The 12,834-nt window shown below is 42.5% G+C and overlaps 1 protein-coding gene across 1 annotated transcript in view; it reads left to right on the top strand.

Moving 5' to 3' along the window:
- egfra (epidermal growth factor receptor a (erythroblastic leukemia viral (v-erb-b) oncogene homolog, avian)) overlaps positions 1 to 12,834 on the top strand; it is a 40,182-nt gene that overhangs the window by 20,833 nt on the left and 6,515 nt on the right. Inside the window, exons 3-21 of the mRNA XM_041949614.1 lie at positions 528 to 714; positions 845 to 976; positions 1,083 to 1,151; positions 1,682 to 1,800; positions 2,191 to 2,332; positions 2,906 to 3,022; positions 3,791 to 3,917; positions 4,027 to 4,100; positions 4,188 to 4,275; positions 4,438 to 4,637; positions 4,809 to 4,941; positions 5,387 to 5,477; positions 6,085 to 6,242; positions 7,562 to 7,600; positions 7,742 to 7,886; positions 8,026 to 8,148; positions 9,375 to 9,473; positions 10,589 to 10,774; positions 11,171 to 11,326. Of these exons, the coding sequence (XP_041805548.1) occupies positions 528 to 714; positions 845 to 976; positions 1,083 to 1,151; positions 1,682 to 1,800; positions 2,191 to 2,332; positions 2,906 to 3,022; positions 3,791 to 3,917; positions 4,027 to 4,100; positions 4,188 to 4,275; positions 4,438 to 4,637; positions 4,809 to 4,941; positions 5,387 to 5,477; positions 6,085 to 6,242; positions 7,562 to 7,600; positions 7,742 to 7,886; positions 8,026 to 8,148; positions 9,375 to 9,473; positions 10,589 to 10,774; positions 11,171 to 11,326 (2,385 nt within the window). The remainder of the gene's footprint in view (positions 1 to 527; positions 715 to 844; positions 977 to 1,082; positions 1,152 to 1,681; positions 1,801 to 2,190; positions 2,333 to 2,905; positions 3,023 to 3,790; positions 3,918 to 4,026; positions 4,101 to 4,187; positions 4,276 to 4,437; positions 4,638 to 4,808; positions 4,942 to 5,386; positions 5,478 to 6,084; positions 6,243 to 7,561; positions 7,601 to 7,741; positions 7,887 to 8,025; positions 8,149 to 9,374; positions 9,474 to 10,588; positions 10,775 to 11,170; positions 11,327 to 12,834) is intronic.

Here is a 12,834-nt window from a genome sequence, read left to right as displayed (position 1 = left end):
AGAAGACATCATGTTTTGGTCCAATTCCACGAGTGAGGAGGGGGCATGAATCCCTCACTTTTCATTATTGTCCTCCTCGCTTTTACGTTTTCAGCTTGACTCTAAATAATCTGCTTGCTCCTAACTTAAGCTCTGAGTTGATCAAAATGCTGACACAAATGTAAAGGTAATCACTGCAGTAAGCGCTAACAAGAGATTTCCAGCACTTTCTGGGATTTTTTATTCTTATTTTATTTATCGCCCTGGGTTTTGCCTCTCAGGCTGCAGGGACGTTAAAGCTAAAGCTGCAACATCTTGTACATATTTTTTGGAAGGACACAAATGAGTTCATTTATATTTGATTTACAGGTGGCAATATGCAGTTATAGCATTCTTCTAAGCATTTCATATTATTTTGTTATAATTTGAAATGCATGTCAATGATGGATGACCGTATTGTAATAAGGTGGATATGTCACATAGGTTTAGTTTTTATTCTTTTGCACATTCAGTTTACAACACATTCAGCTTTTTTGTTCCTTCCACAGTCTATTGAAGAAGTGGGCGGTTATGTCCTGATCGCGCTCAACACGGCGTCCAGGATTCCCCTGGAGAACCTGCGCATTATTCGAGGTCACTCCCTCTTTAAAAGGAAGTTTGCTCTTGCCGTGCTCGCGAATTTCAAGAAAGGTACAGGTCAGGCCACCACTGAGCTTCTTCTGACCAGCCTGACAGGTCCGTGCGCCTTTACACTTTTTCTTTACAAGCCTTCAGAAGTTTCCACTCAATCAGTATCTTTAAAAATATTAGTGTGTTATAAAATTGTGTTTTTCTATTGAATTCACACATCTGTTTTATTTTGCAGAAATTCTTAAAGGAGGTGTGCAGTTTGGGAACCAGCAGCTTTGCAATGTGGAAACAATACAGTGGAATGATATTGTCAACATTGACAGCAAGCCTGCCATGGAGCTCCCAGTGGCCAGCAACAATCCACGCTGTGAGTGACCGCAAAGTCATTCATTGTATCAGCTCCTTTGTGCACCGTTAAATAATTTCAGGTGTGTCAAGTGCATGTTTCACCCTGTTTATTTCTGCTTTTACAGGTCAGAAATGCCACTCGAGCTGCTTCAACGGTTCGTGCTGGGGACCTGGCCCTGAACACTGTCAGACCTGTGAGTTGTCACTCTGTGATTCATTTTATCATGGCAGAAAAAAGTATAGCAAAAACTCACCTTTAATATTGCAGTATTAAAGGTGTAATCTGTTTTTGATTTATGTATTGTTGTTCGCTTTCAGTATATCCATACATATGTTGTCGTGCAACGCTAAAAGAAGTTTGCCCTACTCCACCACTGAGAAAGAATAGGTCTCTCATTGCATTCTGATAAGATAAGCCTTTATTGATCTAGAGAGGGCAAATTCAGGTGTTGCAACAGCAGGAGGCCAGAAATGTGTACAGATAAATAAAGGGGCGAAGCCGGCAGGTCAAAGTGATTGGCATAGTCTGTGTTCTCCACTGCTGTTGTTCAGTCTGATAGCAGCAGGCACAAACGAGTGTGTTTTTTTTTTTGTTTACAATTTTCACCTGCAGGAAAAATGCATTCATGCACCGTTGTTTTTGCCATAATATGAACATGCAAATGGTCTCAAAATCAAACTTGCTACAGGTCACTTCCACTGACTGTCCTGATCTTATTTCCAGTAACAAAGCTGAACTGTGCACAGCAGTGCTCGAAGAGATGCAAAGGTCCTTCACCCAGCGACTGCTGCAATGAGCACTGCGCTGCAGGCTGCACGGGACCACGGCCCACCGACTGTCTGGTGAGGGAAAGACACCTTCGCATGGGGTTGCAAGAGGAATGGTGTGATCAAGGAGCCGGGGAGGAGACAAGCTTCAACAACAAAACACACACACATACTTGTGCCCTAAACCTGAATGAGAAGCCGCCAACAAAACAAAGCCTTCATTCAGCAGCATCTTATTTAATGATCAGAAGTATTGTTATTGGTTCCGGCACCCATGCTGAATGTTGCATATAAGTGCTGATTAAATCTTTCATTTGGCAGTGCCTCGAGCATCAGTGTCTGCTCTCCTTCTCTGTGCAGCTCTGAGGGTTAAGCCAAGGCTGTGATGGAGGAATGCAGTGTTATCATTAGCGTGGGGCTCTGTTATGGTCCCAGCGTACTAGATGACTGCTGTTTGTGTTGCAGGCCTGTCGGGACTTCCAGGACGACGGGGTGTGTAAGGACTCCTGCCCGGGCCTCATGCGCTACGACCCCAACCTGCACCAGCTGGTACCCAACCCACATGGAAAGTACAACTTCGGGGCCACCTGTGTCAAGAGCTGCCCACGTAAGAACGGCTCAAAACAGAGAAACTCACGCTCAGCTTTTTTGCATTTTTAGCAAAGACTGTTAATAAACTTTTCATCCATCTAGACACTGATATATTAATTAACGTGAAAGCACGCACTGTTGTAGCTGTTGTCTTGACAGTCAAGATAAATAAAATGAAACCACTAGGCTTCACTGGCCAATATGAAACTCATCATGCATGTTTATGAGCTTTTTCCCATTGTGGCATGCTGAACAAGTGCCCAGGTCGTCCTTCAGGGTTGTTAGACATTACAGTTAGTCCCAGTTTAATTATAAACTGTATAAACGCAGAAGGAAAATGATTGAGTTTCAGGGCGTGTTAATGCAATACTGTTCTCAGTTTAACTCCCACAGGTCTGTCCCTGTATCTATACTGTATGGCCTGCAATGCTATTATGTACCTGTAGCCGTACTGGTAGTATAACTCATGTGGGTTATTAATGTTTAAAGGCATGTTTAGTTTTCTCACATGCTTTGTAATATTCAACCTGCAAATGTTGAATATTACAGGATTATGGGTCAAACAGCTTGTATTTTGCAATCGTTCCAGATAACTATGTTGTGACTGATCATGGAGCGTGCGTGCGGACATGCACCGGCAACACGTACGAGGTGGACGAGGGAGGAATCAGGAAGTGCGCCAAGTGTGACGGGCTGTGTCCAAAAGGTAGCGGATTAAACCGTCACTGTGCAGCCTGTCTGACTCATATACATGACACAGTTTGTAGTGGCGGAACAAAACTATTATCTTACTGCTTCCATTTTATGCTATTTAAATTTCAGATTTCACAATCTTTTAGAGGCCAATATTTCTTTACATAAATATGCTTCTTCAGTTGATTACAGAGAGTTACTGTAGATGAGAAGAAAGATACCACTCGCACATCTGTACAGGGAACATGACACTAGCAGCCAGCAGCCGGTTAGCTTAGCACGTAACTCCCCCTAAAACCACAGCTTGTCATTTTCACACTTGAGTTCTTACAAGTTTTACAACTTGTTAATTAGCGATCTTTAGAGGTGCTGATAGGTGGATTTTGTTACAGGCGAGCTGCTTTGCACTGTTTCATGCTAAGACAAGAGCAATACAACGAAATCGTTTCATCAAATTTTAGAATATGATACATTGCCATGAATCTACTTTATAGTATCCAAAATTCTTAAATTGGATTGACCAACTTGGTAATGCTGCTAGCATGTTAATGCATCACTTGTAATAATCCTCTAAATATAACATATGATAATATACCACTTTAAAGGAACACACTGTAGATATAAGGAGTACGTTTAGTACATTTTATTCATAATAATTAGTACTTTTACTCTACCTTACATCATGTTGCTTCTGTTGCTGAAGTGAAGGGTCTGAATCTCAATAAAAATTTGCATTTTAAGATCTTTCTCTGCTGGTATTTGTTTTCTTAACTCTTTACAGTGTGCAATGGACTCGGAACAGGAGACCTGATGCACACCATGTCTATCAATGCCACCAACATTGACTCCTTCAAGAACTGCACGAAAATCAATGGTAACATTGATATCATCCACACATCGATTTACGGGTAAGTCAACATAAGGACATTAACAGCCTTCATGCCTGTCTGTATCAACTGCAATGGATCAGTGGGCACCTTTACCAATGGCAGATAACATGTATGTTCTTATCTGTAGGGACGCATTCACCAAAACACCAAAGATGAATCCTTCCCAGCTTGATGTGTTTAAGACGGTTAAAGAAATTACTGGTAAGACTGTGTAAAACCTGAGTAATGCATGACACACTAAATGCACACTAAAGACTTTCACGATTAACAATCCATTTGTTGCTTCAGGGTACTTGTGGATTCAAACGTGGCCAGAGAGCATGAGCTCACTCAGTCCTTTTGAAAATCTGGAGATCATTCGAGGACGGACGAAGCGGTATGTTCCTCGTAAAGACCCCCCCTTGTAGATTCACAGCCACTGGCTCACAGGAAGTGAATTTCTTTTTCAAGAGTTGAGTATTATTCAAGGCTGTCATAAAACCTTTTCCTTTTTTCCCTTCCTCTCTTCCCCCTGTTCTACCTTTTTTCTTTTTTGTAGCGGTAGCCGCAGCGTGGTTGTGATTCAGCTCAGTATCACCTCCCTGGGCCTCCGCTCCCTCAAAGAAATCAGCGACGGCGACGTGGTCATCATTAAGAACCAGAACCTGTGCTACACCAACAAAAACCACTGGACGAGGCTCTTCAAATCGGACAGCCAAAGTGCCACCATAGATGAAAATGCTGATGCGTCCACGTGTTGTAAGCTGAATTTGGTTTCCCACGCACACTTCAGTCAGATCCTTTTGTTGCTTTGTTTTGAAACTTCTGATTACGCAACGCACGAGCCAGATTTAATTAATGAGGCGTAATTTCAAAATTGGATAATTATGCGGCAAAGATCTCTTTTTGAGACTGCGTGTTTGTTTTCAGCTCTGAGGAACAACACTTGTGACAGGAAGTGTACCACGGACGGCTGCTGGGGCCCCGGCCCGGACATGTGTTTCGCCTGCCGTGACTACAGCCGTGATGGGAGCTGTGTTGACTCTTGCAACATCCTCGAGGGGTAAGGGAGGAATCCGGGTTTTAATGCCTTTTTAAGCTCCAAAATGCAGTCTTCCTTATTTTGCACAAACAAGCAGTCTGAACGTGAGATCTGTGAGCTGTACAGTTAACTCCTTCAAAGTCTATTTTCATACCACAAGCATTTCCAGACTGTGACATTAGATGCGTTTGGGGATTTGTTATTGAAGAAAATCTAAGACCATAGACGATCCGAGGTATTTTGAAGCTAAACCGCCAGGAGATATAAAACAAACATCGCTGGGAAATGGCACATTCACTCACATCTGTTTATCTTTGCGGATCTCTGTCAAACATTGAATCCCGACATGCTTACAAATTAACTCATGCCCTCAAAACGGGGATCAAGGATTTCGCCTCACATGTGACTGTTTGAAATGTGGCGCACCAGCGCTGAGAGTCTGCCGGCTTTGTTATTGTTTTCGCAGAGCGCCGCGGGAGGCCGTCGTGAACACAACCTGCGTGGAGTGTCACCCCGAGTGTCAGCTCATGAACGGGACTACAACCTGCAGTGCCCCGGTATGTGTGTCAGCTAAACTGTTATTACAAACATACATAAAAAAAACCCCTCGAGGCTATTGCGGAACATCTTTGTGGATGTTATTTATGAATCTAAAACACCAGCAATGAGTTTTGTGCCAGTTGCCCAGAATCAAAGAGCACCACAATTAGGCAGCCTGAAATATCTTGCACAAGTTGTAGCTCCACCAATTTCTCCATCAGCAGCAGCCCTAATAGACCATAATGCAAGTGCAACCACAAGACATGTTGTGCTTTGGATAAGGGTTGCGGTTGTGTGATCTAGTTGGCGCACTGTCTGCTTTTATTCCCTCATAATCCCGCCTGTGACTGAAAATAAGTTCAAGACCATTTTCAAGCATCATTATTGAAAATAGCAGCAGACTGGCTGAGAGAGGGGTATTAAATGATTAAATGCAATTGCAGCACTTGATTGCAGTAAGTGTCTCAGAGAAGAAACTGACCTGAATCTAAAGCACCGAAAATTTCTTGGTGGTTTTTATTGCTAAACAGTTGCAGAATATAGGTGCAGCTTGCTTCGAGAAATTATTACTATGCGATAGCCTAAAGAGAGTTGTAAACATAGTTTTTTTGCTTTTGCTTCCAGGGTTCTGGTAACTGTACGAAGTGTGCCAACTTCCAGGACGGCCTGTTCTGCGTGTCCCGATGTCCCCAAGGCGTGCCCGGGGAGGACGACACGCTGGTGTGGAAATACGCGGACGAGATGAAAGTGTGCCAGCTGTGCCACAAAAACTGCACTCAAGGGTAAAAGCAATGTTCGGCCGACCTGAGAACTGGCACCACATTTTCCCCGATGTTGCAAGCATTTGTCTGATGAAATGTGGATTCAGTAACTTGATCCAGGCCAGATGGGTCAGCTGTGGTTCTGTTGGCACAGTCTGCAGGCAGCATGAGACCATTTTCCCTGAGATTAATGATAAAATGGGACAATTTAGGCGGGGTACTGTGGATTTAGATTAAATTATCAGTGATTTTGCATTTTCGCCCGTTTATTGAGAAATTCATATACTTCACTTTTTTTTAAAGCGTGCTACCATTTTGCAGATTTCTGATTGCTTTTGCCACCAGTTTCATTCATTTCAGTGTTCAAGGGATAGAAGTCTATGCTTCGTTATAGAACAGAACAAAATATCTATTAACCTAACTATCAGCATTCAACCATGGTGGTGGTTGGCTGGTACACTGATGAGTAAAGCCGAAATTATACTTGGCACATCCGTGAGTGTGGCGGGGTCCGTCAGGGTCTGCTTGACATAAATTTAGGCAAGTCAATTCAGTTTTATATACATAGCACCAAATCATAACAGAAGGGCACTCTTCATATTGAGCTTTATTCTTTGTAATAGTTGTCAACAGAGGGTGTGCATGTCGGTTCTGCGTGGACATCCGCGTGACTCCAGTTTGTTGGTCACTACGCTACAACAAGCTACAGAGTATGTTTGAGCATGTGTGGACCGCAAACTCCAAGCAGACTCAAGACTCAGACTCAGACACAAGCAGAACCAGTGTGTGTGGTGTCTACAGCTGTCTGTGCATGTGTCTGTTTGGTATTATATTTAGGCCATAAGGAGGGAAGTGGTTCAGGGGCACAAGACTTTAAATTTAAATCCCTCCAAGCACCTGTGTTGACGGGCTTTATAACCGTCTTTCGCAAGTTTTTATGAAGAAAAATGTGATGACGAATTTCCACAGCTTGTGTTTTTCACCAGTTTAGCAGACTTCGATTGAGCCCGGCGATTGACGCCTCCATTCAGAGCATTTAGTCAATGACTGCTTCACTCTAATTGCTCTGCATGCGACTGTAAAGAGTGTAAACCTCAGTCTCGTAGACTTGGAACAGAGAACTTGGATTGTTTTACTGGCAGAAATCAGCTTCTCATTGTTTTTGCACTCACATAATGAATTTAAATATGTCAGGAAACAGAAGTGGGGCAGCTGCTGCTTGATTGCAACAGCTGATTGTTCAGCTTCAAAAGAAAACAATGGACTCTGTCACTATTTGATGAATTTGTAGTGTGATGGTATGCTTACATCAGATCCTTTGCATTGTTTCTTTCTTACAGGTGCGTTGCGCCTGGTCTCGAAGGCTGCCAGAGTAAGAGGTGAGCAGTAACACTGATCACTGATGCTCAAGTATGCACTGATTTCGCCTAAGTTTGGAATTTTAATCTTGTTTAATTGAATTTGGAAATGTGCTCTGTTTTCTATCTGCGCTCTTAAATCAGCTTCTGCCTGTCTTTCAGCTCCTCCGGCCTTTCCATGATCGCGGCGGGTGTAGTTGGTGGACTGCTGGCTGTTCTCATTGCGGGCCTGTCCGTCTTCGTGTTGCTACGCCGACGCCACATCAAGAGGAAGAGAACCATGCGTAGACTTCTCCAAGAGAGAGAGGTAAGAAGTAGGTCACCGCGGGGAGACGTCCAGACGTAATGATGCTGAGCTGTTTTTGAGACGTCGGGTTTCATTTACAGAGACGCGAGCAGCGCTGTCTGCGAGACCGTATGTAAGAAATTCAATCCTTCTTTTCCAGCTTGTTGAACCTTTGACTCCGAGCGGCGAGGCACCAAACCAGGCTCTGCTGCGGATCCTGAAGGAACCCGAATTTAAGAAAATTAAAGTGCTGGGATCAGGAGCTTTTGGTACAGTTTACAAGGTAATAACCTGCTTCAGGTTTGCGTCTCCAAACACCTTGTTGACAAAATTACACTCCAGCGCTGAGCTTTATTGAAGCTGGAGCTCGGGAACACTGAATGTGCCAAGTCTGCGTAAGCAACACCCGTCAGTGTTTTCGCTCATCTACATCTGTTCTGAATTTTACAATTACGAGACACATTTTTAACTTGCCAGATCATGCTTGAGTGACTCCACTCTCACTTTCAGTGCTGTGTGTGTGGATGCAGCTTATTCTTATGTGTGTTTACACAGTGACATTGTGGGGACTTATCTTCCGTATGAAAAGGCTGATCTCCACAAAGTTAACCGTCTATTTTAGGGGAGGTTTTAGGTCAAGGTTAGGGTAAATCCCCAGAGAGAGGCTGTAAGTCAGCACAGTGTTCTTGGTACAAAAACAAGTGTGCACGCCTGCTCTCGGATTTCTGTCTTTGTGAGGACCAAATTTGACTTTTAGACCTTGAGAGCTTTCTTTTTAAGGAAAGTAGGCACAATTTTTTTCCAAAGGGGCTATTTGAGGGCTAAGACTTGGTTCTAGGTCTAAAATCAAGTTTAACTTGTATTTAGGATAGGGGTTTGGGTTAGCCATTCATCTGTGAGGGGAAAGATTCGGTTTAGTTACTGGTGACGGAAGGACTGACAACTATAGTTAAGTCAAACTACCAATATTAAGGTGTAAAAATACTCCATTATTAGTAAAAGTCCTGCATTTATAATTTTGCTGAAGTAGAAATCCAAAAATATTTGCAGGAAAATGTACTTAAAGTATCAAAAGTACAAGTATTCATTAGGCGTGTCAAAGTTAAATTGTAGTATTTGAGTATTTTTACTGATGCAACAGTATTTTAATGTTTTAGCTGGTTGAGGTGGAGAACTTTAAACTGCTTTATTTACTGTTGACAATGCATCATATTTTATAACTGGTTATATGTTTTTGTATGTAAAATACAGAGGTCAGACACATGTACAATACAAGTACATTAAAACTGCACTTAAGCGCAGTACTTGAGTAAATACAGTTATTAGTTAGTTATTTTCCAACATATGGGTTTAGGGGGAATTAAGGGTGCAAAGTGTATGTACTACTCAGGCAGTACATACAGTACATGTCAGCATTTCTAAGTGTTAACATCTGTACATGTGCACGTGTTCCCTCGATGATTCAGGTGTAACTGCAGCATGTGAAATAACCAGCGTGTGTCCATACAGGGCCTGTGGGTTCCAGAGGGGGAGGATGTGAAGATCCCAGTGGCCATCAAGGTTTTGAGAGAAGCCACATCACCGAAAGCAAACAAAGAGATCTTGGACGTAGGTTCACCGATTTCCGTCTTACTGGAATACTGAGTCAGAACTTAGAAAGCCATTCATCTGAAATGTTATTTCTCCAGCTACTTCAGTTAAGTGTGCGCTGGTGGGAAGTGACAGTGGAAGTATAAAAGTTAAGAACTATGCACTTTTTGTTTAGTAATTATCACAATATTTTGACTTGATTAAAAAGGCCCAGGGGTACTTGGTGTGTTGGTACAAAGTGAGTGGCAGTTATTGCTTCCCAGACATCAGTTTAACTGTAATGTGTTATGTAATTTGTAGCACATGCAACTTTTATTTGAAACTAATGACCACTTATTTTCGTTCCTTTGCTGAACGTGTCATGTTTCTGCGTGGCGACCTTCTTACAGAGCTGTAGGAAATGGGATTAATTCATTTGAGGGTTGTGTGAGGGCGCTGGTGTGTAACCCAAGGCTGAGGTGTTCTGGAAAGGAATGCAGCCCTGTAGCCGCACTGAGGAAGCAGCAGCTTGTTCAGCCTGCATTATGCAAACGGCTGAATGTGCATCTCAGATCCTGTGATTTTGTGGTCGTGTTGCTCAGTCACTGAGCATCTGGAAGCTGCGGTGGACGCGCGCGTCCTCTGAACTTCATGTCTTAAGGGCATGCATTTAAAAGTGCTTTGAAGCCTCTTTCTCATCAGACTGTCAGGATTACAGAGCTCCTAACGATCAAATGGTTATTTACAACAATTCTGATATTGTAATAGGCACGTAGAAAATATTTGGGGTGCAAGTAATGCACTCATGACTGGAAATCTACTAATTAAAGCTCAGCTTGAAGGGCTGTTTGCACGGCTCTACTTGTAGGAAGCCTGTTGTTGGTGGCCAGTGCCAATTATGCCCATAGTTTTGTCTTTAAGTCACTTTCCTGTTAAGAGTTTCCACTCTCAGCTGAGACACATAAAATATGCTTGGCTGGGTATGACTGCTAAGAAACGTATCGTCCAACACTGGATATCCGTCATCTGCTGTTTTTTCTTTTTCCCCATGTGTAAGATAAGGGGGTTGTTTTTTGTGTCACCTGACTGCACCTGAGTGATATTAAATATTTAATGACATAAAACCTCTCCGTATGGCTACATGTGCACCACAGGAGGCTTATGTGATGGCCAGCGTGGAGCACCCCCATGTGTGTCGTCTGCTCGGCATCTGCCTGACGTCCACGGTGCAGCTCGTCACCCAGCTGATGCCCTACGGCTGCCTGCTGGACTATGTCAGAGAGAACAAGGACAACATTGGCTCCCAGTATCTGCTCAACTGGTGTGTGCAGATAGCGAAGGTAAGACAGAAACCACACGATGGTAGGGTTTGCTCAATGGGTACAACAGGTAATAAAGTAGTTAATTTGTCATGGTTGTTTACATGCAGTAACAGTAGTGTTTGTCCCATGTCTGCATGGGTTGCTTTAAGTGATACAGAGCATGTGATAAAAGCAAAAGCAAGTGAGCATTTCTGCAGAGCAAGTCAAGTGTTAAGAGCAAAACATGCTGCCTATATCTGCTAAGAAATACTGTTGAATAATACGACATTCATCAGGTGATCATGACAAGTCTATCAGCGCGGCATTCAGCGCTCGTAGAACTTTTTTTCGTATCTGATCAAGCAATGTTTCCATGTTCTGACACCCATATCAGATGCAAGACACTTATGCAATAACATGTTTGTTTGACAAAAGGGTATGAACTACCTGGAGGAGCGCCACTTGGTACACCGTGACTTGGCAGCGAGGAACGTCCTGGTGAAGACTCCTCAACATGTCAAGATCACCGACTTTGGTTTGGCCAAACTCCTCAACTCGGATGAGAAAGAGTACCATGCAGATGGCGGAAAGGTTGGTTGGAGATTGAAGTAGTCTGCAGGGTCAGCCTGTCTGTCACGAATATTGCAAAAACACCTTAAATGCGTGTTTTGGCTTTATAGCCATGGGTTGTTGCTGCATGTGAATAGGCTTGATATGAACAACCTTATTTGTGCTTTTATAGCTTGTTACAAATTGGGTGCTTGTTCGACAGACGACTTCCTGCAGATGAGTGAATTTGCTCCATGTCAGGAAAAATGGTATTTTTGCTCTAGATTGTATCTTATGTAAGCGATGTGGCAAAAATAGTTCTGTCAGTGAACTGAGTTCTAAGAGAAATGACAAACCAGATAAGTTCTTCCTCCTGTCAGTGTTTTCTTTATGCACCATTTTCCTCACAAAAAAACACATTGTACTTTGGTTTATTTGTATCTACTGTATGCACTTGGTACCCAATAATGTCATAATTTACCCATAATATGATAATCCCCAAATATTCGTAGTCGTTATCTTAACTTGGTCAAAATCCAATAATGCAGTCAAATGTAACATATTTAATGATCTTGACTGATTTATTACCCTATCAGAACTTCATCTGTGTTTTTTCCATTTTTTCCCCAACAAATGATAAAATGATTTTCCCTGGTAATGTAACACAATATTCAGTTTCTGTCCAGAGATCGTATTGCTTGTCCTCACCAGAGGTACAGATGTGGAGCCTCTCCAGTTGTTTGAAATGCATCTGGACAAAGCTGGACTGGATCTCAAACAGAAACACCTGCCGCTGTTGAGATTTCCTTCATTCGCTGTCGCTGTTCTGAAATAATGTTAATTAAACATTACACGACAGTTTTACAGACAGGGAGCCTTGTGTTAGAGTGAAATACTTTGAAAAGCATCCTCAGTATGGAATAGGACTTAATCCTTACACAGGAAACTATCCCTGAAATCATTTTTCAAGCTTTATGTGACGCACTTCGTGTGATGACAGCATGCTGCCTCTTAGCTCCTATAAATTGCAAACTGCACCAAAAACTTCTAACACTGAAATCTTTGGTAATTGTTAGTATTTCCATTAACTCCATGATAAAATGTGGATTTTTCTAAGTGTGACTGATTGAATTATGCACCACTAGGTGACAGCACACTTCTCCATGTGGGATAGACCGTAATGGATTTCAGTCTGAGAAAGCACTGCAGTACTTTGAGTAAAGAAGCCTAATTTCACTGGATGTTATTAAGGTACAAATTAAGGTATTACTCCTGTTAACAGGCTATTACTGCACAGACATTGCTGTTGAGAGCACATTGGCAAGTGCAGAGCTAAGGGCGCTGTCTTAATGAGATAATTAACCTTCCCTTCACCCCTCTTTTAAAAACACATGTAAAATGTTCTGATCTGCTTAAACATATGGAGCGCAGTGCTGCATTGTTAAAGGGCTGCAGGGAAATATCTTCTGTGTGAGTGGTCCAGTCAAGCTCACTGTCCAGATGTACTCAAAGGAACGCCATGTTACGTGCCAATTTACTTATTATTATTA

The sequence above is a fragment of the Chelmon rostratus genome, chromosome 12 (genome assembly GCF_017976325.1).
Source record: "Chelmon rostratus isolate fCheRos1 chromosome 12, fCheRos1.pri, whole genome shotgun sequence".
NCBI lineage: Eukaryota > Metazoa > Chordata > Actinopteri > Chaetodontiformes > Chaetodontidae > Chelmon > Chelmon rostratus.
This window is presented reverse-complemented; position numbering and strand designations above follow the sequence as displayed.